General features: G+C 43.9%; 2 protein-coding genes across 8 annotated transcripts in view; one reads left to right on the forward strand and one right to left on the reverse strand.

Annotated features, from left to right (window-relative positions):
• RARS2 (arginyl-tRNA synthetase 2, mitochondrial) overlaps positions 1-11,250 on the reverse strand; it is a 59,575-nt gene extending 48,325 nt beyond the window's left edge. For 2 of the 4 annotated variants that reach the window (XM_078852140.1, XM_078852141.1), the window contains exons 1-4: positions 11,041-11,249; positions 4,264-4,337; positions 2,288-2,393; positions 306-389 (exon numbers count right to left, since the gene is read on the reverse strand). In XM_078852140.1, the coding sequence (XP_078708266.1) occupies positions 306-389; positions 2,288-2,393; positions 4,264-4,337; positions 11,041-11,079 (303 nt within the window). In that variant the 5' untranslated portion in view covers positions 11,080-11,249. Of the gene's footprint in view, positions 1-305; positions 390-2,287; positions 2,394-4,263; positions 4,338-5,736; positions 5,806-11,040 lie in introns of all 4 variants that reach the window. The other 2 variants (XM_078852142.1, XM_073336637.2) reach the window with 2 other exon arrangements.
• Positions 11,206-24,278, forward strand: part of ORC3 (origin recognition complex subunit 3) — a 78,600-nt gene continuing 65,527 nt past the window's right edge. The window contains exon 1 of one of the 4 annotated variants that reach the window (XM_073336635.2): positions 11,206-11,473. In XM_073336635.2, coding sequence (XP_073192736.1) covers positions 11,450-11,473 — 24 coding nt within the window. In that variant the 5' untranslated portion in view covers positions 11,206-11,449. Of the gene's footprint in view, positions 11,474-11,625; positions 11,813-24,278 lie in introns of those variants that run through there. The other 3 variants (XM_073336633.2, XM_073336634.2, XM_073336636.2) reach the window with 3 other exon arrangements.

Genomic DNA, 24,278 nt, shown 5'->3' on the forward strand with positions numbered 1-24,278 from the left:
TATACTTTGAAGGGAAAAGGGGAAGAAGAAAAGTCAGAATTATTAAACTGTGTCAGAGAAACTACTTCCTTATATTTTTAAGAAGAGATCTTTGTGAACCTGATTCCAAATTCTCAGCATGCATAATAAGACAGCTGTTTAGTCAATCCTTAGAGAGGGAATATATGGTTTTTAAACTGAAACAATGATTGTTTGAATGTAAAGTTCTACACTAAGACTACAGTAGATGTTTTTCATTTCATTTCTATGAAGAGGGGCTAATTTTGTCATTATTGTTAATATTTCATGTGTGTTAAAATACTTACCTTTGCTAATAATTCCCTATTTATTGTGAAGTTCACTGTTCCTGGACCAGTGCTGATTTCTCTCACTACCGTATCACATTTTAGCTAAAAAACACATAAAAACAGGTGAATAAATCATTTGCTTCATTAGACATGCAATATTATATTGGCTAGAATTCCTTAGGATGGAAAGGACGTACAGTGGGTCATCTAATAAATTCATCTCCTCATAGAAAGGTAGACTTGCGTTCATTATTTCCAAACCATCTCCAACACATGAATATCTAGTTGACCCTCAGATATTGTACTCTCTCTTCTTTTGATCTAGTACATTTTTATCATTTTAATGGAATGAAAGAGTTGATTTTTATATCTATAGATAGATAGATACTGAGATGCATGTGACAGCTTGCATGACACATGTTAGTGTTTATAATGCCAGTCACTAATACCTTAAAACATAGGAGCCCGAAGTTAGGCTCCAAAATCCTTATAGAGGTTCCTAAATAAGAGACCTGACTTTCACAAATCCTCAGCACCCAGCAGTATCAACTGAAGCTGATGAGTGCTGCTGGGTGCTCAACACTTTTCAAAATTAGGTTTAAAATTTATATGACTTTTTTTTTTTTTTTTGAAAATTGGCCCCCAAAAGTATATTTGAACTCCACATCTAACTTTGAATGGCAATCAGAGTTAACGTAGCTTTTTCTTGGCTACTTTGTCTTCTCTTTAATTGAGAGTTTTGGCCTCTTCCTTATTAAATGGGCAGACTTCTATGGCCAATAAAACCTGCCTAGAGAAATGAAAATAAGGAGTTGCATAACTTCTAATATAAATTATTTGGTTACTGATCTTTGTTTCAAATTAACTAGTGATGGAATTAAGCAGAAACATTTCATCTCCACTGAAGAAGATTCCTCAGTCTGCTTAAGGAACATAGGAATTGCCATGATGCATCTAGTCCAGTATCCCACCAACCTTTTGTTGGCCACTAGTGTAGGGGATTGGGTGGGCTCCTTTACTCTCTGCTGATCCCCAGCTTCCAGAATACTCCCCTGTGGCTACGGGCAACCAGTGTAAATCAGATCAGGTTTTAGGCCTTTGTCTCCATCTTTGAGCTACACAAAGCACTCCTTGGCCAAAGTACCCGTTACATCTTCCCTCAATCGTCCCATCTCTTGCCCAGATCTTGTCACTTTCCCTCAGTCTCACTTGCCAAACCTCTTGTTTTTGCTGCTTTTCTCTGAACTCCCTCCAGTCTGTTTGAAGTGTAGTGTCAAAACTGAACACAGTATCCCAATAAGGCCTAGCCAGCACTCAATCGTTACTTCAGTTGTTTTTACATGTGACACTCCTCTATCGGTATAACTCATTCTTAGTATTTACTCGTTTTTGTGACAAAACTGCCCAGGCAATGCATTCAATCTTGCACAACATCCTTTTGTAGTATTTACACACAGCTTTCTATGTGTGTATTAGGCATATTAGTTTACATTCACCTTTAGTGAATCTCATTTTTTTTATGGTAATCCATTTTTCCAGTATATTAACATCATATCCTATTATAATCCTATTTGCCAAAGTATTTGTGATACTTATCAGCTTTGTATCATCTACAGATTTAACAGTCTCTAAACCATTAAGGGGAATACTGAATAGCGTGGACTCAGAATGAACTCTGTATACACTTTAGACATCACCTCTCAATGTCACACTGAACAATTAATTACTCCCAGGTTATTTTTGTTTTAAATCAAATTGTGACATCATTTTATAGTACTCTTATCTAACCCTGTTTCTCTAATTTCCCATGAAGTTGTCCTGTGCAATTAGGTCAAATGGCTGCTGTTATGTTACACTCACTCAAATGGGTGCAGCTGTCATTGGAATCAGTAGGAGCTGTCTATGTGTGAGTACCATTTTCTCTAAGGAATTTGCTACATTTTCTTTATCTAATAAGCTTGTTATCGTATCAAATAAAGAAGCTTATTGTGCCAGAGTACCTTCTCTGCTAGCCTCTGAGTTTGAAGCTGAAGATCTGGCTTTGAACGATCACTAGACTTGTTCTCTATCACAGAGCCCACAAAGAGCTGGAAATCAGCAACTGGCCTAGAGAAAGACATAAAAAAACAGAGCTTGCTGTTACTAAAATCTATTGAAATGCTGGGGAAATTTACTAAATGTTAATATCCCATTTTTGTAGGGAATAATTCCATTTAGGCATTCACTCAAAGCCTTCATGTCAAAAAACAAAAGAGCATCAAACATGTTTTGCCTGTTCCCAATATCCTCTGAGAAGAACCACAAGAGCACATCACAATTTCATCTGAGTAATAATGGAACTTTTAACAGATTTTTTCCAATAACCACTTGTAAATTTCAGTATCTGCTAAAAAGGAATATCAATATTGATTAGGCAGACCAGTGAAAAGGTAAATGATACTGGAGACAATTGTTGACGACTGTGCATAACCTACACAAGCATAAAGTGTATGAGGCTTCTCCTGTTCAATTTAAAGGAGAATGTTCAGTTTTGTCCTATCTATGATGTCTGAAAGATACTGGCTAAGGAAAAATATTCAATAATGCAATCACACAGCCTGTAGAAAAATATTACTTCCCTAAAACTTTTCAGAATGTCTGTGATTTTTAGTGGTTTTCAAAAGCCAAGTCTAATAAGCAAACAATATTTCATGAGTGTATGTGAGACAGACCACTAGTCTTGAGGAAATTATCTAGATTCCCAATGATATCGTAGGATGGAAAATGCAGTTGTGTTAGCATTTTTCGATTACCTCACGCTCGTGGAGTATAAAAGGTGTTAAGGCAAAGACTACTTACAGAACAGCTGGAGTATAGGTGCAATTAGTTGGTTAGCTAGTTTAAAGGAATCCTTTTTCCTTTGTCAGGAGAACTATCTTGAGTACAGGTTAAGGAAATGGTGGTAGACTCCCCCATTCCAACTGCTATTCTGTATGCCATGTGCTTGTGGTTTACAGTCCTCCGCTCCAGCAGCGGCTCCATTTTGGTGATTCTGTTTTTATTTAGGGCTTGATACTATAAACATTATCGCAGTAGGGCTCTGATCCAGCAAAATACTTAAACATATGGTTAACTTTAAGCATGTGAATTGTCCTATTGACATCAATAAGACTACTCACTTCTATGCCAGATAGTAGGCATTTGTAGGATAAAGAATGAATGATACTATTGAACACGTGCCTGGCTACAGAAAAGCCCAACCTACTATGATGCATAGATAAATGTTGTACAATTAATAATTTTTTCATTTTCCCCCTAATTACTATATTCACTTTGTATACAATTTGAGGGCATAACACTTGTAATAAAATCCAATTTACTTTTTGCATCTCTCAGACAGGAGAATGAAAATCAATATGAATGTTACTTTTATTTCTAAGCCGTTTCACTTACAGATTTTTAGTGCTGTAATATTTGCATTTCAGGCACTACAATGGGATATTTATTTCAATTGCATTTTTAAGTATCAGAAGTGATTCTGTTGGTTCTGAGATTTCATAAAAGTTTGTTTTTAAAAAAAATTAAATGGTGAGCCAGATTTAAGTTAAATGTCCCTCTAAAACTGACTGGGATTTAAATGTACACTAATTTTCATGTTTCAGAGTAACAGCCGTGTTAGTCTGTATTCGCAAAAAGAAAAGGAGGACTTGTGGCACCTTAGAGACTAACCAATTTATTAGAGCATAAGCTTTCGTGAGCTACAGCTCACTTCTTCAGATGCATATCGTGGAAACTGCAGCAGGCTTTATATATACACAGAGAATATGAAACAATACCTATTCCCACCCCACTGTCCTGCTGGTAATAGCTAATTTTCATATTAGCCAGTACTGTTTGATTTTCTGTATTCGTATTTCCCTAAAAGTTCACTGAGATCTTATAGTATTAAGCACCACACAAAAAAATTTTATTAGAACATAAAATGTAAACACTTTACCGTTTTTTGGAGACAGGAAGTGCAGATATGGACTTTATCAAATTTTCTGGTGGCAGGTTCAAAACCCTTGAAAGCTAGATTTGAAACAGATCAAAACTATAATAAGAAAGATTTTCAGTGAAGTTATTCCCTCTTTAGGCTCCAATGCAGATGTGACATACATTTTTATAAATTTATTACCAACCAGACTGGTGGCAAAAATGTTAGCTGAAGCTATTTTAAGATCAGTTTTTAAAAATGTGTTACAAACACAGTCAATGAAAAAATATAAAGGGCGCTTTAGAGAAAGCTGTACTAATCAAAACTTGCAGCTCTAAACCTCTTATTTGTAGAAGGAAGGCTGCAGAGACCTGTTTATTGGAATGGAAAAGAGAAATTTTATTTTAATATAAACTATTTATTGCATGGAAGATGAATGATGATCAATTGCTGTCCCAATTTAAGATCTTTCATGAGGGTAACTGAATAAGTGGGATCTTCAGTCATACTGGGTTATGTTTAATCCTAGTGGAAGCAGATGCAATTCTAATGAAGTCAATGGAGCTTCATCTACGAAGGATGGCCCATGGTGTGAAGTTCCCTGCAAAAAACATGCCAACCAACAGTGGCTCAGAAAAGTAGTAGACACAGTTCGGGAAGTTAATTCATTAGAAAATCAGATTCCTTTTGTTAAAACAAAATCCTAAAAATAGAGAATATTTTTGGTAATAATCATTTAACAATGTTAAATGGAAAACAACCCCCCTCCAGTTTGCCTCACAGTGAAGTATGAGCAAAACTGACAGAACACTTAAATTTACTCCAGGTCATTAAGAAAACATTATGTTGGGGAAAAAAGAAGAGATGAATAAGGTACTTCAATATTAGGATTTTTTAATTCTATTCCTAACATCCAGTTCCTGGGTCTAGCCACTGGACTTATTGTACCCCAGTCAAATGCAGCTCAGAGGCAGTAAGAGTCTGAGAGATTAACACTTTAAAAGCCTTTGGGAAATCAGGTGACAGTAGATTTCATTTTTAAAGCCCTAAATGGACCTCTCCAATCTTCCTCACTGTTCTTGTTCCTTTCTCTCTATTCTGCCTGCTAATTCTGCTTTTTTAACATCAGCCTGTTCTCTCTTCTCACACAAAAACCAGAGCTTGTCTCCCGCTGTTCTGAGTAGCCCTCCAATATCTTAATTTTATCAACTTTGCATCTCTTTACAAATCTCATATTAAATCATATGCTTGAGTTATACTTTTGAAATTTAGTACATTCTTTCTTCACTATAATTACAGAGAGGAAAAAAAAAAAGATGGGAGCCGACATTCTCTAATAGCCACTTCCTCCTAAAGGGTGGGTGGTTGTCTTCTAATAAATATGAACTGCTTTGTTATACTATATTGTATCACCTTGTACAGTATGGCAGTGCAAGATACTGTGTTTATGGTATTATAGAAATGTAGTGTTGAGTGAATTTTTGAAGCACTTACTAGCCTGAAAACTGAATGTGCTAGCCAAGGTGAAAAATCCATGTCACCATGTCCCTGAGACCACACTCCCTGTAAATTAAAGGATTAAACAGTTTACTGTGTGTTTGCTACATTTAATTTTAACACATCAATCAACTTTTTAAAAGTTACTTACTAAGGGATTCTCTACATGGGGAATTATTCCAGAATAACTATTCCTGATCCACTTCCAAAATGGATTAAGATTATTTGGAATAAGGTACTTTCATTCTGGAATAAGTGTGTCCACAAATGGCGTTGAGAAATAGTTAATCCACATTAAATTCTAGCCCCCCCCCCACCTTATTCCGTACTAGCTTTGATATGTAGACAAACACTAACTCAGTTTTGCTTTTGTTTCATATTTTCTCTTCCTGGCATCGCTCCATGTTCCCCTCTCTTCTTTCCTACAATAGCTTTTCCTGTGTTGTTTACAGAGACTTTTCCTTTCTTTCTCCCTCCCTCTGTTCTCTGAAAGCCCTAATTCTTTTTCCTAATTTATGTAGTCAATCTCTCTTACACCCCAGACTACCCACACCTTCCCTCATACAGAGGATTTAAAAGCTACCACGTACTTAACAGCCAGGGGCCTAGACCAAAGGACCTCTGTAAAATGAGGGACCACACCACCCAGGGACACCACACAGAAAAGAAGCCACCACTGTCTGGACTCCTACCATGATGATAAGGATACTGGACCCTTGCTCAGAGGCTTCTTTTATTATAGCCCCCTTCACATGACCCGGATCTGTTACAAGGTCACGGCAAATGACAGGGGACAACATTAGGGTTGCCAGTTTTAGTTGGACATATTCCTAGAGGTTTCAACACATGACATAATCTTTAATTCCTGGAGACTCCCAGGGCAATCCTGGAAGTCTGATAACCCTCGACAGCATCCACTGATGTAGGATTCATACAAGGTTTATGTGCTTGGCAACATTCAGGGCACACCCGGAGTGTTGTGCTGGACCTGTGCACACACAGCTCCTTTCAAGGGCATCAACCTTGGAATCTCGCCCAGATGACATGAAGCGTGGGAAGCCTCCCAGGACTGGGCTCAAGGCCCAAGAGCAAGGAATGCGGTAGATAGAAACTGGTAAATAAGAATGTTAAACAAAGCCAGTGTATTCCTTTTATCTGTTGGAGAATGTAATGCGCGGGGGGAGAGAAAGAATAAAGGGGAAGGTGGAAAGCAGACAGGCAGAAGCCTGTTAGCAGACCAGCCGTTTGCTTGCTAAAAGCTGTGTTCTGTCTTGTCATTGAATCGCCACACACTGATTCAAGTGGTTATGATTACTTTTTTAAAAAATTAAATTATGACATAACATGATACCAGCCAAAACTGATCACCACAAACTAATCTGTCTCTGAATAACAATGGCCTTATAATCACAAAGCCACTTCTTGGTCTCAATGTAGTTTCTTCTTCTGTGGCCCACTCAGTTGCCAAGGAAGAGCTTCCATCTGGAACCTGTATTTGCTGTCCTTAGTGGTTTTCAATGCCAGTGACTGGGTGAGCATGAGTTACTTTTGTCAACCGCACTCCAGATGTCCTCAAGAAAAGGAGAGTCAATGTTCTTGGTTTTCTTTCTAGATCATCCATTCCCATTTTAGAACGGACTCTCATACATAGTTTGAGATATGACATTGGTGCAGCTAGTAAAACTGTTATAGTGAGTCGATGGTCAGAAGGTGAAGCACAAAGTAGAACCGGTCTATCTAGCTGTGACTTTAGACCACACACTGAGTTACCATGCCCACCTGAAGAAGATAGCAGCTAAAGTTAAGATGCGCAATAATCTTCTTAGCAAACTGACAGGTTCATCATGGGGTACTCGTGCTACAACTTTGCAGACGTCAGCTCTTCCACCTCATATTCGGTGGCGGAGTACTGCGCACCAGTTTGGAGTTGATTGTCACACACCAAACTGGTGGATACACAGTTACTTGCCACCATGCTTATCATCTCCGGCACCCTGCGTCTGATTCCACTCCCATGGCTTCCAGTTCTGAGCAATATTGCTCCTCCTCATATCAGACGAGTGGTTGCCACTGGCAAGTTACTGGAGAAAATAAGCGCCAACTCAAGCCTACTGCTCCACAATGACCTTTTTAAACCACCAGCTGCACGTTTGCCATCATGTCGCCCATTGTGCAGCTGCAGTGCAACACAGACGATGACGCACATTGTCAATGAAAGCCTGCTGACGAGGTTCAGTGGTGGCCTAGAAGAACTGCATCACGCCACTGAAGATGCCATCGCTTGGCTAGACAACTATGCACTCGCTAAATAAAAGTGAGTGTATGCCAATCTGTATGGTTACTAAGGCTTAAGGTTACTGGTGGCAGTATGTAAGGTACGTGTAGCGACACACCACAGTAACAAGCTGCACAGTTATACACATCAGTGAAATAATCTGGCAGCGGAGAGCTGCCTGTTAGAATTATTATTATTAAGGCTATGTTTTAGTCATGGGTATTTTTAATAAAAGTCATAGACAGGTAAACAAAAATTCACAGCCCATGACCTGTCCATGACTTGTACTATATACCCATGACTAAAACTTGGGGGCGGACGGGGTTCTGCGGGGGAAGGCCTGGGGGCACTGCAGGTGCTTTGGGAGGTGGGCCAGGGAGTGCCATGGGGGCAGGCAGCAGCGCACAGCCTGGGACCCCCGCTGGTGCTGGGGGCTCGGTGTTTGGGGCTGGCAGGCTCCCCACCCGGCTCCCCAGAAGCGACAATATCTCTCAGCTCCTAGGCAGAGGCATGGCCACGCAGCTCTGCGTGCTGCCTCCTCCCCAAGCGCCAGCTCCGCAGCTCCCATTGGCTGCAGTTTGACGGCTCCGCAGCTCCCATTTGCTGCGGTTCCCGGTCAACGGGAGCTGCAGAGCCAGCAGTTGGGGAGGAGGCAGCATGCAGAGCTGCGTGGCCATACCTTCCCCTAGGAGCCGAGGGATGTCATCACTTCCAGGGAGCCCTCCCCCACCACGAGGTAAGCACTGCTCAGAGCCCTCACCCCCTCCCACACCCCAACCCCCAGCCCCCACCCAAACTCCTGCTGCTGCTGGGGGACAGGGGCCCAAGACTGCCCCAGCACCAGTCGGTGCTGTTGGCCCGAGGGCTTCCCAAGCCGCTCAGGAGGCCTGGGCCAGCCACACTGGCCACTACAGAAGTCATGGAAAGTCACAGAAAGTGACTTGTGTGACAAACTCGCAGATTTCATTATTATTAATACAGGGTATCACCACAACATCAATGTAACCATAAGTACCTTTATTAAATTCAAAGGCTGAATGGTATTTATCCAAATGTGCCTTAAATGCCTAAGCAATAATTACAACTGTACAGTAGCATGAAGTTATAAGAATTGATCACCTACTTATAACAGGACTGGACCTGGGTGCTCAAACCTATGTTGGCTAGCTCCAACTGGACAGCTGGTACTAGCAAGGAACTTTGAAGACTTTATCCTTTTATACCTTAGTATGGGAACCTACATGACTATGATCACGGCATCTTGAATTCCTTTCTTTGTTAAAATCAGTCAGAATCATCTTGATAATTGGGGGTTTTCTTCAAAGAGTTTTCTCCTATCTTATCAGTTACCTTCCAGGTCGTTTTTCCAATGAAGCCACATTCCAAGCCCAGTATTTTCAATTAATCACAGCACCTTTCAAGGCCTTCCCACGACTGCTAAACAACTGCATTTTACGTAAACTGCAAAGCATATATATTATTTAGCCAAACTTATTAAATGCTTTATATACCTATCTAACCCTATACTGCTGGAACTTGTCCATGCTGCTGGAGTCTTTCACAGTGGCAGGGAAAGGCTCTAGCAGCCTGCTGGGGCTACTTTTCCTTCTGCCAGAGCCTTCCTCTGCAGCAGGGTACGACTCCATCAGAGGGACACTATGCTGCTTAAAAAATAGCAGTGTAGATGGGGGAGGCACTGCTTGGGCACACAGAGTTGTATTGGGGTTCATACCCTAAGGGTTCTGGTGTATCTTTACTCACCTAAGCAGTGCCTCACCATATAACACTGTGATTTATACCCATACTGGGAAGTTGGGGCATGCAGTATATATACTCTACACACTGCTGTAAGAAGTGTGTGGTGTACATGTAACCTTAGTGTACTAGTAACTGAAAACCTATACTGATGCACAGGTGTAGTCAGTAAAGTCATGTGTGTAAAAAGCCCAAAATGGCTGAGAACTTTCACACTGGACAGTAACAGACCGCAAATTCCAATGGTGGTTGAACCTGGTGATATTTCTAAACAAAAAGAGCTCTCAGGTATGCTTGTAGTTGTTTCCATTGCCTCACACTGATTGTTCAGACACTTTAGGTTTTAGAGTGACACTCCTGGAATCTTACACATGGTGCATTTGAAGGTTCATCCCCACTCCTCTGTGGAGTGAAAGAAAGGAGGAGCCCGTGTGTTGTTCTCTGCTCTCATCCCAGAACCACCTGACCATTGCAGCAAGAGAGTAGCAGGCCAGACACACTGGAACAGCATACACCTGACAATTTCACTTCTGCCTTTAGGGACCGGAACAATCGCAGTGTATCTGACCAGTCTCAGGGCTTCATCTATGTGAAAAAAATCACCCCGGTTTAACTGAAACCGGTGCAAACGCCTAGTAGGTGCTCTTATTTAGGTTTAAGAGCATCTTTTTGAGGTTTAAACAGATTCCTTTAATCAGTTTAAAATAAACTGAAATAGTGGATAATGGACTCTTCAGTCTAGAAAACTGGCTGGAAGTTGAAGCGTGACCAATTCAACGTGGAAGTAAGGTATACGTTTTCTAACAGCGAGGCGAGGGTAAGTAACCAATGCACCAGTTTACCAAGGGTGGCAGGCAGGGCATTTCTCCACCGCCACCCGTTTCCAGCGCAAGACAGGCTGTTCGGCTAACGGCGAGGCTGGAGCTCGCGAGGAACGAGCCCGGGGAAGTTGCGTGGCCGGCGCCAGGCAGGGGGTGGGACAGAAGATCACCCTGGCCCCCGGCACGTGCCTGGTTCAAACCGGACTCGGAGTGTCCGCGCGGCTGCTTGCGCCCGCCGGGCCCCCGGGCTGCCTGGCAGCGCGGACTCAGTTACCCGCACAGCCCTGCCCCGGGGGTGAGGGGACAGGGCCAAAGGGGAGTCTGGGAGCCGCGGGTTCGAGCGCGAGGGGTGGGGGACGGACACCCGGCCGGTCCCGACCACAGGGACCCCGGGGCGGGGGCGGGCCGCGTGCAGCGGCAGGGGGAGTCTCTGCGCAGGGGAGACGCTACCTGAGCGGCGATGCTCCTCCGAAAGGGACAAGCCGCCATGGCGCACGTCGAACCAGCCGCGCGTGCACCCCCGTCGCCCAACCGCGCGTGGACTAGCCCAGCGGGGAGGAGCCGTTCCTTCCCGTTGCTGCTGAAGGGGCGGTGGCCTGTACAACCCTCGGGGGTGTCAGGAGCTTTCCCCTCCCCGGCGCCGGTGTTTGAGCCGCGCCGCTCGCGGGGCGGAGCCGCAGGGGATGGACCATCCCATCCCATCGTGTAAAGAGGGGGGGGAGTAGTTTCCGAGTTCACTCTGCGACTGGAGGAAGAGAACTCGCCCTGTTGTCGGCGATTTGCGCATGCGCCCGTAGCTTCTCGCGCGCGCGCTGGAGTGGGCTGAGGTGCTGTTGCCGTGGGAGCGCGTGGGGGCAGAATGAGCACGAGCTCCGTCTCCAAGGTGGGTGGGAGAAGAGTCGCTGCGCCCCCCGCCCGCCCCGTGGCAGCCCCGCTGGCCCGCGCGCTGGGGCCCTGTTTGGTAGCTCAGCCCGCGCGCCCGGCGGCCTAGTCCGTGGTGTCCGGGCGGCTCCCGCGCCGCGCTCTGTGCCGACGGGGGGGGGGGACACGGGTCCGCTCCCCGGCTGTCCGCCCAGGGTGTTGGGGGGACTCCCCCCACGGGAGCCCCGCCAGTTGGCGCGGAAGGATGGAACCTGGAGTGGAGCCCCTCCCCCCCGCCCCGGCAAGGACGTGGGGCTGGAGAAGAGCCCGTTGTCCTGTGGGGCTGCTGGCCCGACCCTGGGTGGGTAAGAAGCAGGTGGTACAGCGGGGAGGTGGGGCACGTGTGCACGCAGGAGGGGCAGGCGGTTTGTGTATCCCCATCCCCTAGGGATCCCTCTCCCCATACAGTCCCCGGGGCCACCTTCACCGTCAGCGCCGGAGCGAGCTGTGTTGATTCCCTTTGTTAGGGCTGTTTACAGCAGCCTTGCATTTGGTTTTCCCTTGTACTGTAAATACATATACTGCGGCTCCAGACGCACCCACAGGGGCCGGCCAGCTTGTCTTCCAGACATCTAAGCACGTGCAGAACTTTATTCACACGACTAAAGTTAAATAAGTGCTGGCAGGATCTGGCCCTGACACCCAGCCATAGTGGTGTGCCATATATAACAGAGGCGATATGTACAGGGAGGAGCCGGATAGAGACCATGGGGATATGTAATTTTTATTTTGCTACACCAGTGTGATTAATATACTGCCCTGCTGTTGTGTCATGTACATTGTTTTAGACTGTGCAGAGGTAGTGGGTGATATTAGAGTGAGAGAGATTTATACAGGTTTTGTAACGATGAGGAGGTGGATATGACATAAGGTAGGGGATATTATTTATTCAGTTTTATACTACAAGAACATCAGTGTGCTTTGTTAATTAGTGACACTGATAATTGAAGACATACAGACTTTTAAACTTATAAGCAACCCTACTATTGATAAAAACGCCTGTGACTGACAACCAACAGTTAAGAGAAATCAGAATAAAAATAAAAGCAAAATAGCGTTCAGCCAAAGTATGGACTGGCTACTATGATTCCTGGCTTCATCCCCACAGTTTACACTATTACAGCTCATTTTACTTGTGGATGAGGTACAGGTCCTACCTCATGCAAAAAACTTTATCTGTTAAGCATCAGAATCAATGTGAGTACATCATTTCAGAACTCCATGCATGCCACTAACTCTTAGTTTTCTTCAAAACTGAATTTGAAGTCCTGGTCCTAAGGTCTGATACCAAGTCATTTGAAGGTGGTGGAAAGACTCCTATTGACTTAATAGGCTTTGGGCCAGGCTACTAATCTCTAATTCTCTACCTGGTCTAGAATTTGACTCACAAAGACTACCTAACCATCCATAACCAACTAAAATCTAGCTGCTTCATGCAGACAGTGCAGCCAAAGATTAACTTTAGATATTTGGATGTTGGGGGCAGGACTTTCCAGTGCAGCCAAGCTTGACCATTATAAAAATCCAAGTCTTATTTTTTCATTAAAGCCTTCCTGCAGTATCAAAGGGGTAGCCGTATTAGTATGGATCTGTAAAAGTGGCAAAGAGTCCTGTGGCACCTTACAGACTAATAGACGTATTAGAGTATAAGCTTTTGTGGGTGAATACCCGGTTCATCGGATGCCTGGTATTCACCCATGAAAACTTATGCTCCAATACGTCTGTTAGTCTATAAGGTGCCACAGGACTCTTTGCCGCTTTTCCTGCGGTAAACTCCTATGACCCTAATAGATCTAGCAAGAGATGAGGGAAAAGAGAACTGGGATAGGAACAGGTGTTATCTCTCACCCCTGGTTTCTTGTCCCAATCTCCATTCCTCAGACTTTTCTGTCTCCTTTCCCAGCAAGTCTTATTCCTCATGTCAAGGTTCCTCCCCCACTCTGAACTCTAGGGTACAGATGTGGGGACCTGCATGAAAACCTCTTAAGCTTACTTTCACCAGCTTAGGTTAAAACTTCCCCAAGGTACAAATTAATTTTATCCTTTGTCCCTGGATCTCCACTGCCACCACCAAAGTCTAACTGGGTTTGCTGGGAAACGTAGTTTGGACACGTCTTTCCCCCCAAAATCCTCCCAACCCTTGCACCCCACTTCCTGGGGAAGGTTTGGTAAAAATCCTCACCAATTTGTATAGGTGACCACAGACCCAAACCCTTGGATCTGAGAACAATGAAAAAGCATTCAGTTTTCTTACAAGAAGACTTTTAATAGAAGTAAAGAAATCACCTCTGTAAAATCAAGATGGTAGATACCTTACAGGGTAAATAGATTCAAAACATAGAGAATCCCTCTAGGCAAAACCTTAAGTTACAAAAAAGACACACAAACAGGAATAGTCATTCTATTCAGCACAGTTCCTTTCTCAGCCATTTAAAGAAATCATAATCTAACACATACCTAGCTAGATTACTTACTAAAAGTACTAAGACTCCATTCCTGTTCTATGCCCGGCAAAAGCAACAGACAGACAGACACAGACCCTTTGTTTCTCTCCCTCCTCCGAGCTTTTGAAAGTATCTTGTCTCCTCGTTGGTCATTTTGGTCAGGTGCCAGCGAGGTTACCTTTAGCTTCTTAACCCTTTACAGGTGAGAGGATTTTTCCTCTGACCAGGAGGGATTTTAAAGGGGCTTACCCTTCCCTTTATATTTATGACACTCACCCTCCAGGCTTATTTTGTGTCTCAGTCCCAATTTCCTGCCCCGTCCCGTCTAACCAGTCCCAGGTTTCCCATCCCAGTTCTTTGTCCAATCTCTCTCTCCCCTTCCTGTCCCCACTGGCTCCCAGTCCTAGTCTCCCTCCCTGGGCACTTCATCCAATCTTAGTTTTCCCCCTACCTGGCTCCATGACTCTGTCTCTTTGTTAAGCCAGTCCCATTTCCCCGCAGACCCAGACTTCTTGTTTGATCTTAGTGTTCTCCCACCTCTGCAAACTGTCTCCCACTCCCTTCCCCTCCACCATTTCCTTCATTGGCTCCCAGTCTGCTTGCTCAATAGGTTCCAGCCTTCCCTCTGCCCCCAACTCCCAGTCACAGCCTCTTTGCCCAGCCAGTCCCAGTTTCTGTCCCCCTTTCAGTCTGTTTCATCAGATGCCTTGTTAAGTCTACTCCTTTTCTTACCCCTAGTTCAGCTTTTATACCCTGTGTTTTTGAATTGGATGGCTTCCTCTTCTAGCAGCCTGGATGTCAGCAGAGCAGGCCGTTGAGAATATGTCTAACTGCAGTTTGAAACCCGTGATTGGCCTGACTTGGGCTCATATGTTTGTTTAATTGTGGTGTGTTTGGGCTGGGTCTGGGACCCAGTGAGTGGGGACAGAGCATGCTCAGTCACACTATGGAGATGGCACATATGCAGTCTGGAGGTCCGCATGAGGAGCTCTGAGAAGCTCAAATGTGCTTAGTGAGACTGGAATCTTCAGAGTAATTAGCTGCTAAAATTGAAGAAGTCTTAACTAAGTATCGATGAGTTGTGATTTTTCAAAGGCTTGCAACTTGGCCAAGTTTGGGTAAATTTTCACAGGGACGGCAAAAGGCACATCCATGAAAATGCACTCTCCTGCCACATTTCAAGTCCCTGTTCCACAGTCACTAGAGCTATTCAATGAAAAGGTTGCCAGATTTTTTTTAAGAGGGCAAAACAACATATTTTTCTGTAGCCTGGTTCTCAGAAGCAGCTAAACCATTTTAGCTGGAATTCCCCACCCCCCCCCCCAAAAAAAAAATTCAACCTGAGGCAGATACTAGCCCTGAAAAATTTCAGCCCAAATGGTAAAATTCACAAAGTTACAAGCAACTGAAAACTGAGTCTTATATTGGGAAGTGTCAGACAACCTTAATAATAGTATGTGCTCAGCCAATGATGCCTACATGGTATGTATACACTGCAGCTGTTAGCAGGCTTCCTAGCACGAGTAGATAGGTTTGTTGGCTCTGCGAAAGCTAACCTCCTAACTGCTGAATTGGAATTAATTTGCAAACTGGATACAATTAATTTAGGCTTGAATAGAGACTGGGAGTGGATGGGTCATTACACAAAGTAAAACTATTTCCCCATGTTTATTCCCACCCCCACTATTCCTCAGATGTCAACTGTTGGAAATGGGCCACCTTGATTATCACTACAAAAGGTCGTCATTGCCACCCCCCTCCCGGCTCTCCTGCTGGTAATAGCTCACCTTAAGTGATCACTCTCATTACAATGTGTATGGTCACACCCATTGTTTCATGTTCTCTGTGTATATAAATCTCCCCACTGTATTTTCCACTGAATGCATCCGATGAAGCTTATGCTCAAATAAATTTCTTAGTCTCTAAGGTGCCACAAGTCCTCCTTTTCTTTTTGCGAATACAGACTAACACAGCTGTTACTCTGAAACCTGCCAGCTATGCTATGAAAATTCATGCACATTTTTTCAGTATTGATGCATCTGCACTGATGTTACCAGTGAGGGAAACTATTGTCAGCTGAGCAGCCATTTATACCACTGTCTCATTTAATCCTGTTTATGCAAATTTTTGGAATCCCTTAATTATCCCACTGTGGACAGTGTGAGTATAGTTAGTGCTCTGAGAAGGGTTGGATGACAAAGTCTACACCCAGTTGATGACCTTTCCTACAACTTTTTAAAAGAATTTGGTGGTATAGACATACTAGTAGAGCTATATCTGCAAACCTGCTATACCTCTACTCGTATGTCATGTCAGTAACATTTTAAAACTTCTAGAATTTATAATTTAGTTCCTTATAAATTTTAATGTAAAGTTGCAATAGCACAAGTTTCAAATTGTTTTACAAAGCATCAAGTTGATTTAAATCAATGACTTAAAAAAAAATTGTGATTTAAATCATTTTGATTAAAAGCATCCACCCAGGTTTCCAGCACTGTGAGGAAATATTTAAATTATACATGCTTTAATTGAATGTAAAATATGTTGAAATGTTGTGTTCATACTTAGTTTTTTAAACTGTTTTAAAACAAAATATAAAATTTGGGCCATAAGTGATTTTATTAGAAATTAAAACATTTGGTATCTGAGAGCAGGGGTGCATTTGTACATACACAAATGCATATATATTTGCATGTCTAATTTTCACTTGCAGTTACTCTAATAGTTCCTGCAAATAGTCACTTAGGCACACAGCTTGTCCGATGCATATATTCATATGTGCAATGAAAAGAAAAAAGTTCATGCTTTCCTGTCTGACATTTGAAAATTGGGCTTTTTCTATTCATATGTATTCCATCTATTCTGGACTCACATTATTAATCAGATATCTGTTTTTACACTGCCTCTTATAATTTACCTTTTTGAGAAGTAGGGGAAGTTCTTTCACTACTGGTCAGAATCTTCTAGTCTCGGTTTAGTAATCTTTCTTTGGTTGTATAGAAGTTCCTATTTGGAAATATAGGACTTGACATACAAAATCAGACTATCTATTTTAGGTATTTCTGTACTCCCCAGTACTTTAGTTTCTGAGCACCTCACAATATTTAGTGTTTTTATTGTCACAACGCCTTTGTTGGTGGGTATTATGAATTAACCCCATTATACTGATCGGGAACTGAGGCACAAAGAGACCAAGTGGCTTGTCACACAGGACATCTGTGGTGGAACAGAGAGTTGAACCTAAATCTGCCAAGTCCCAGACTAATGCCTGAACTGCTGTAGAAGCCTTCCTTTCTTGGAACTGTGGTCCTTTTAATCCAGCATCCTGTTTCTTACAGTGGCCAGTACCAGATGCTTCAGTGAAAAGTGCATGCAACTATGTATTAGACAGATATAGGATAATCGGCCCTCCACATTCTCCTCCTGATCCCTAATTGTTAGAGATTGGATTAAACTCTGAAGTATGAGGTTTAATATCTCTTCCAACAGTATATGTTAGCATTAACTATTACTTTTTATCCATGTAAATATCCAATCCCTTTTTGAATCTTGCTAAGGTTTTGGACCCAACAGCATCGTTTAGCAATGAGCTCCACAGTTTATTTACATGTTGTGTGGAAAAAATAGTTCTTCTTCTTTGGTTTTGAATTTGTGATATTTTAATTTTATTGAATGCCTTCTGTTCTCCTTGTCACGTAACACAAGAACAAGAGTTCTCGATTTACCTTCTCTATATCATCCGTTATTTTATGTTCCCTCTTATTTGTTTCCTTTCTAAGATACACAATTTTAATATTTTCAGTCTCTCTTTGTATGAGGTTTTTTTAATGCCCCTAATCTTTTTTTTGTTGTCCTTCTCTGAGCCCCTTTTAATTCTGCAATGTCTTCTTGAAGAGGGAGTGACCAATATTGTACCCAGTATTCTAGATGAGGGTCTATCATTGATTTATATAAATGGCATTGTGATAATTTCTGAATTATTCTCCATCCCATTCCATATGCATCCCAACATCTAGTTTGCTTTTTTGACCACTGCTGCACATTAAGCAGAGGTCTTTATTGAGATGTCTACAGTGACGCCCCAAGTCCCTCTGCTGAGTAGAAGGAATTAATTAAGATGTGTGAATAGTTATTTTACATTTATTGATGTTGAACCACTTTTGTCACCCTGTACATTCACATGTTGATGTGGTACCTCTGATGCTCCTCAGAGATCTCTCTGCCCTTGACTAACATAAATTATTTTACCTTCAAATTGTGCCATCTCATTGCTGAATCCCATGTTCTGGCTCATTAATAAATCTGTACCACGTCCAATGTTGTTTAATATAATCTTGAGGCGCCCCACTGTTAGTCAGTTTTCATCAGGGCAAAAGGCTATTTTTTTCCTACTTTTTTGTTACTTTGTCTCTTACCCAGTGTTACAGAGGGAATAAGAAGCCCATGACTGCTGCACACAGCTTTGTTGAGGCTATTCCCCTGAGTTCCTTTACACGGGTGATTTGTAAATGTATCTTAAATCTATAAATATGAGGAGGAAATTCCATGTGTTAATAGGGTGGGTTCTGCTGCCTTATCAACAAATTCCAGGGTTTTTTACTTTTAATGATCACTGTGAAATTATTGAGATGTCGTGTGATTGAATTTCTGTCTTTATGTACCCTTTTCAAGATAGCCTGTGAACCTCATTATTCGTTTGCTTGCATCAATTTTATGTCAGTGTAACTTCACAGAATTTAATGGATGGTGATTTACACCAGTACCAGTGAGAGAAGACTCAGGCCCTATTTCTGCCAGTAAAGGAAAGTCTGCATCCAGTTTGGTTAAATCTGTGTATCTTCATGGTGTGGATACTCTTAAATCACAATGATCATTTAGTCTCATTTCTTGCATAACACAAGCTGTAGAATTTTGCACAGGAATTACTGTGTGAAACTCTGTGGCATTCAGGAGGTCAGACTAGATAATCATGATGGTCCCTTCTAGACTTAAATTTTTTTATTTTTATTAAATCTTTTTGAGTACCTTAAATTGATTTAGCTTAATCAATATAAGGCACTCTGATTTCAGAATGTCCACACCAGGGTGTTGTAGTAATTAGACAAATCAGCTTCTAAGAGCTTGTCTACACGTACATTTTATAGCACTCTAACTTGCTGGCTCAGGGGTGTGAAAAATCACTCCCCTGAGCGCAGCAAGTCTGAGCACTTTAAAGTGCTAGTGTGGATAGGCTCCGAACACTGGGTATCCCCTTGTGGAAGAGGATTACCAGGAGCACTGGGAGAGCTCTCTCCCAGCACTCATGCACGACCACACTCGCACTTCAAAACGCTGCTGCCTTCAGAGCTGGGCGCCTGGCCAACAGCGGCCACTCTCCAGCCGCCCAGCTCTGAAGGCAGCATAGATGTGAGGGTGGCAATACCACGATCCCTGTAAAATAACCTTGTGACCCCCTGCAACTCCCTTTTGGGTCAGGACCCCCAATCTGAGAAACTCTGGTCTTGCCTGTGAAATTGGTATAGTATAGCGTAAAAGCACACAAAAGACCAGATTTCATGGGGGGAAGACTAGATTTCATGGTCCATGATGCATTTTTCATGGCCGTGAATTTGGTAGGGCCCTAAGTATTAGCCATAGCGGGAAACTTTTTAAAATTATTTTCCAGCTATAGGCAGAGCCTGTGTCTTTTATAATCTATGAATGAAAGCTTCAGGTTTTGTATTTTTTCTTTACTCTACTCTGAGACATGCTTTACCTGCTTTCATTTTGTCTTAAAGTATCTGCATTGTTTCCTGTTGTGTTCTATGTCACTTCTTGAGAGAAGAAGTGTGAAGAAATGGGGGTGAGAGAGGAATTGTTTTCAGATCTAGATTCTGGGAGTCTTCATAGATCCCTCCACACCCATGAGTTTTTCTTTTGTGGTAAAGCAAGGTTTTAGTTATACTGATGAATTCTTTGTATTTTAAAAAGCTTCTATCATTTTTTATAAAGAATGTAGTTTTAGGAAGCAAGATGAGTTAGTACTTAGTATTTGTGTCTTTGTGGTTTACTACCTGAGCCTTGTTGATGATTTGTTCTGTTGTATATTTTTTCTGCTACAGTGATCAACAGTGTAATAGTTAGTAGTATTGACATTTAAATGCCATCTTTAGGTTTTGGAGTTAACTCAGTGAGACAAATGGAGCAGAACTGTTGTTTCAGGTTTTCTGTAGACGCAGGAAGACAACATTGAATACACGTTTTCAAGGTTGTCTTCACAATGTTGGGCTAGAAACATAGGGTATGTCTACACTACGGAATAAGGTTGAATTTATAGAAGTCGGTTTTTTAGAAATCGGTTTTATATATTCGAGTGTGTGTGTCCCCACAGAAAATGCTCTAAGTGCATTAAGTGCATTAACTCGGCGGAGTGCTTCCACAGTACCGAGGCTAGAGTTGACTTCCGGAGCATTGCACTGTGCATAGCTATCCCACAGTTCCCGCAGTCTCCGCTGCCCATTGGAATTCTGGGTTGAGATCCCAATGCCTGATGGGGCTAAAACATTGTCGCGGGTGGTTCTGGGTACATATCATCAGGCCCCCGTTCCCTCCCTCCCTCCGTGAAAGCAAGGGCAGACAGTCGTTTCGCGCCTTTTTTCCTGAGTTACCTGTGCAGACGCCATACCACGGCAAGCATGGAGCCCACTCAGGTAACCGTCACCCTATGTCTCCTGGGTGCTGGCAGACGCGGTACGGCATTGCTACACAGTAGCAGCAACCCCTTGCCTTGTGGCAGCAGACGGTACAGTACGACTGGTAGCCGTCATCGTCATGTCCGAGGTGCTCCTGGCCACGTCGGCTGGGAGCGCCTGGACAGACATGGGCGCAGGGACTAAATTTGGAGTGACTTGACCAGGTCATTCTCTTTAGTCCTGCAGTCAGTCCTATTGAACCGTCTTATGGTGAGCAGGCAGGCGATACGGATTGCTAGCAGTCGTACTGTACCATCTTCTGCCGGGCAGGCAAAAGATGAGGATGGCTAGCAGTCGTACTGTACCATCTTCTGCCGAGCAGCCATGAGATGTGGATGGCATGCAGTCCTTCTGCACTGTCTGCTGCCAGCCAAAGATGTAAAAGATAGATGGAGTGGATCAAAACAAGAAATAGACCAGATTTGTTTTGTACTCATTTGCCTCCTCCCCTGTCTAGGGGACTCATTCGTCTAGGTCACACTGCAGTCACTCACAGAGAAGGTGCAGCGAGGTAAATCTAGCCATGTATCAATCAGAGGCCAGGCTAACCTCCTTGTTCCAATAAGAACAATAACTTAGGTGCACCATTTCTTATTGGAACCCTCCGTGAAGTCCTGCCTGAAATACTCCTTGATGTAAAGACACCCCCTTTGTTGATTTTAGCTCCCTGAAGCCAACCCTGTAAGCCGTGTTGTCAGTCGCCCCTCCCTCCGTCAGAGCAACAGCAGACAATTGTTCCGCGCCTTTTTTCTGTGCGGACGCCATACCAAGGCAAGCATGGAGGCCGCTCAGCTCACTTTGGCAATTAGGAGCACATTAAACACCACACGCATTATCCAGCAGTATATGCAGCACCAGAACCTGGCAAAGCGATACCGGGCGAGGAGGCGACGTCAGCGCGGTCATGTGAGTGATCAGGACATGGACACAGATTTCTCTGAAAGCATGGGCCCTGCCAATGCATGCATCATGGTGCTAATGGGGCAGGTTCATGCTGTGGAACGCCGATTCTGGGCTCGGGAAACAAGCACAGACTGGTGGGACCGCATAGTGTTGCAGGTCTGGGACGATTCCCAGTGGCTGCGAAACTTTTGCATGCTTAAGGGCACTTTCATGGAACTTTGTGACTTGCTTTCCCCTGCCCTGAGGCGCATGAATACCAAGATGAGAGCAGCCCTCACAGTTGAGAAGCGAGTGGCAATAGCCCTGTGGAAGCTTGCAATGCCAGACAGCTACCGGTCAGTTGGGAATCAATTTGGAGTGGGCAAATCTACTGTGGGGGCTGCTGTGATGCAAGTAGCCCACGCAATCAAAGATCTGCTGATATCAAGGGTAGTGACCCTGGGAAATGTGCAGGTCATAGTGGATGGCTTTGCTGCAATGGGATTCCCTAACTGTGGTGGGGCTATAGACGGAACCCATATCCCTATCTTAGCACCGGAGCACCAAGCTGCCGAGTACATAAACCGCAAGGGGTACTTTTCGATAGTGCTGCAAGCTCTGGTGGATCACAAGGGATGTTTCACCAACATCAACGTGGGATGGCCGGGAAAGGTACATGACGCTCGCATCTTCAGGAACTCTGGTCTGTTTCAAAAGCTGCAGGAAGGGACTTTATTCCCAGACCAGAAAATAACTGTTGGGGATGTTGAAATGCCTCTATGTATCCTTGGGGACCCAGCCTACCCCTTAATGCCATGGCTCATGAAGCCGTACACAGGCAGCCTGGACAGTAGTCAGGAGCTGTTCAACTACAGGCTGAGCAAGTGCAGAATGGTGGTAGAATGTGCATTTGGACGTTTAAAGGCGCGCTGGCGCAGTTTACTGACTCGCTTAGACCTCAGCGAAACCAATATTCCCACTGTTATTACTGCTTGCTGTGTGCTCCACAATATCTGTGAGAGTAAGGGGGAGATGTTTATGGCGGGGTGGGAGGTTGAAGCAAATCGCCTGGCTGCTGGTTACGTGCAGCCAGACACCAGGGCGGTTAGAAGAGCACAGGAGGGCGCGGTACGCATCAGAGAAGCTTTGAAAACCAGTTTCATGACTGGCCAGGCTACGGTGTGAAAGTTCTGTTTGTTTCTCCTTGATGAAACCCCCCGCCCCTTGGTTCACTCTACTTCCCTGTAAGCTAACCACCCGCCCCTCCTCCCTTCAATCACCGCTTGCAGAGGCAATAAAGTCATTGTTGCTTCACATTCATGCATTCTTTATTCATTCATCACACAAATAGGGGGATGACTACCAAGGTAGCCCAGGAGGGGTGGCGGAGGAGGGAAGGAAAATGCCACACAGCACTTTAAGCACAGCAGTTTAAAAGCTTACAACTTTAAAATTTATTGAATGACAGCCTTCTTTTTTTTGGGCAGTCCTCTGTGGTGGAGTGGCTGGTTGGCCGGAGGCCCCGCCACCGCGTTCTTGGGCGTCTGGGTGTGGAGGCTATGGAACTTGGGGAGGAGGGCGGTTGGTTACACAGGGGCTGTCGTGGCAGTCTGTGCTCCAGCTGCCTTTGCTGCAGCTCAGCCATACACTGGAGCATACTGGTTTGGTCCTCCAACAGCCTCAGCATTGAATCCTGCCTCCTCTCATCACGCTGCCGCCACATTTGAGCTTCAGCCCTGTCTTCAGCCCGCCACTTACTCTCTTCAGCCCTCCACCTCTTCTCCCGGTCATTTTGTGCTTTCCTGCACTCTGACATTATTTGCCTCCATGCATTCGTCTGTGCTCTGTCAGTGTGGGAGGACAGCATGAGCTCGGAGAACATGTCATCGTGAGTGCGTTTTTTTTTCTTTCTAAGCTTCACTAGCCTCTGGGAAGGAGAAGATCCTGTGATCATTGAAACACATGCAGCTGGTGGAGAAAAAAAAAGGGACAGCGGTATTTAAAAAGACACATTTTATAAAACAGTGGCTACACTCTTTCAGGGTAAACCTTGCTGTTAACATTATATACATAGCACATGTGCTTTCGTTACAAGGTCGCATTTTGCCTCCCCCCACCGCGTGGCTACCCCCTCAACCTTCCCCCCTCCCTGTGGCTAACAGCGGGGAACATTTCTGTTTAGCCACAGGCAAACAGCCCAGCAGGAATGGGCTCCTCTGAGTGTCCCCTGAAGAAAAGCACTCTATTTCAACCAGGTGACCATGAATTATATCTCACTCTCCTGAGGATAACACAGAGAGATAAAGAACGGATGTTGTTTGAATGCCAGCAAACATACACTGCAATGCTTTGTTCTACAATGATTCCCGAGTACGTGTTACTGGCCTGGAGTGGTAAAGTGTCCTACCATGAAGGACGCAATAAGGCTGCCCTCCCCAGAAACCTTTTGCAAAGGCTTTGGGAGTACATCTAGGAGAACCGCGAATGCCAGGGCAAAGTAATCCTTTCACATGCTTGCTTTTAAACCATGTATAGTATTTTAAAAGGTACACTCACCAGAGGTCCCTTCTCCACCTGCTGGGTCCAGGAGGCAGCCTTGGGTGGGTTCGGGGGGTACTGGCTCCAGGTCCAGGGTGAGAAACAGTTCCTGGCTGTTGGGAAAACCGGTTTCTCCGCTTGCTTGCTGTGAGCTATCTACAACCTCATCGTC

The sequence above is a fragment of the Lepidochelys kempii genome, chromosome 3 (assembly GCF_965140285.1).
Source record: "Lepidochelys kempii isolate rLepKem1 chromosome 3, rLepKem1.hap1, whole genome shotgun sequence".
NCBI lineage: Eukaryota > Metazoa > Chordata > Testudines > Cheloniidae > Lepidochelys > Lepidochelys kempii.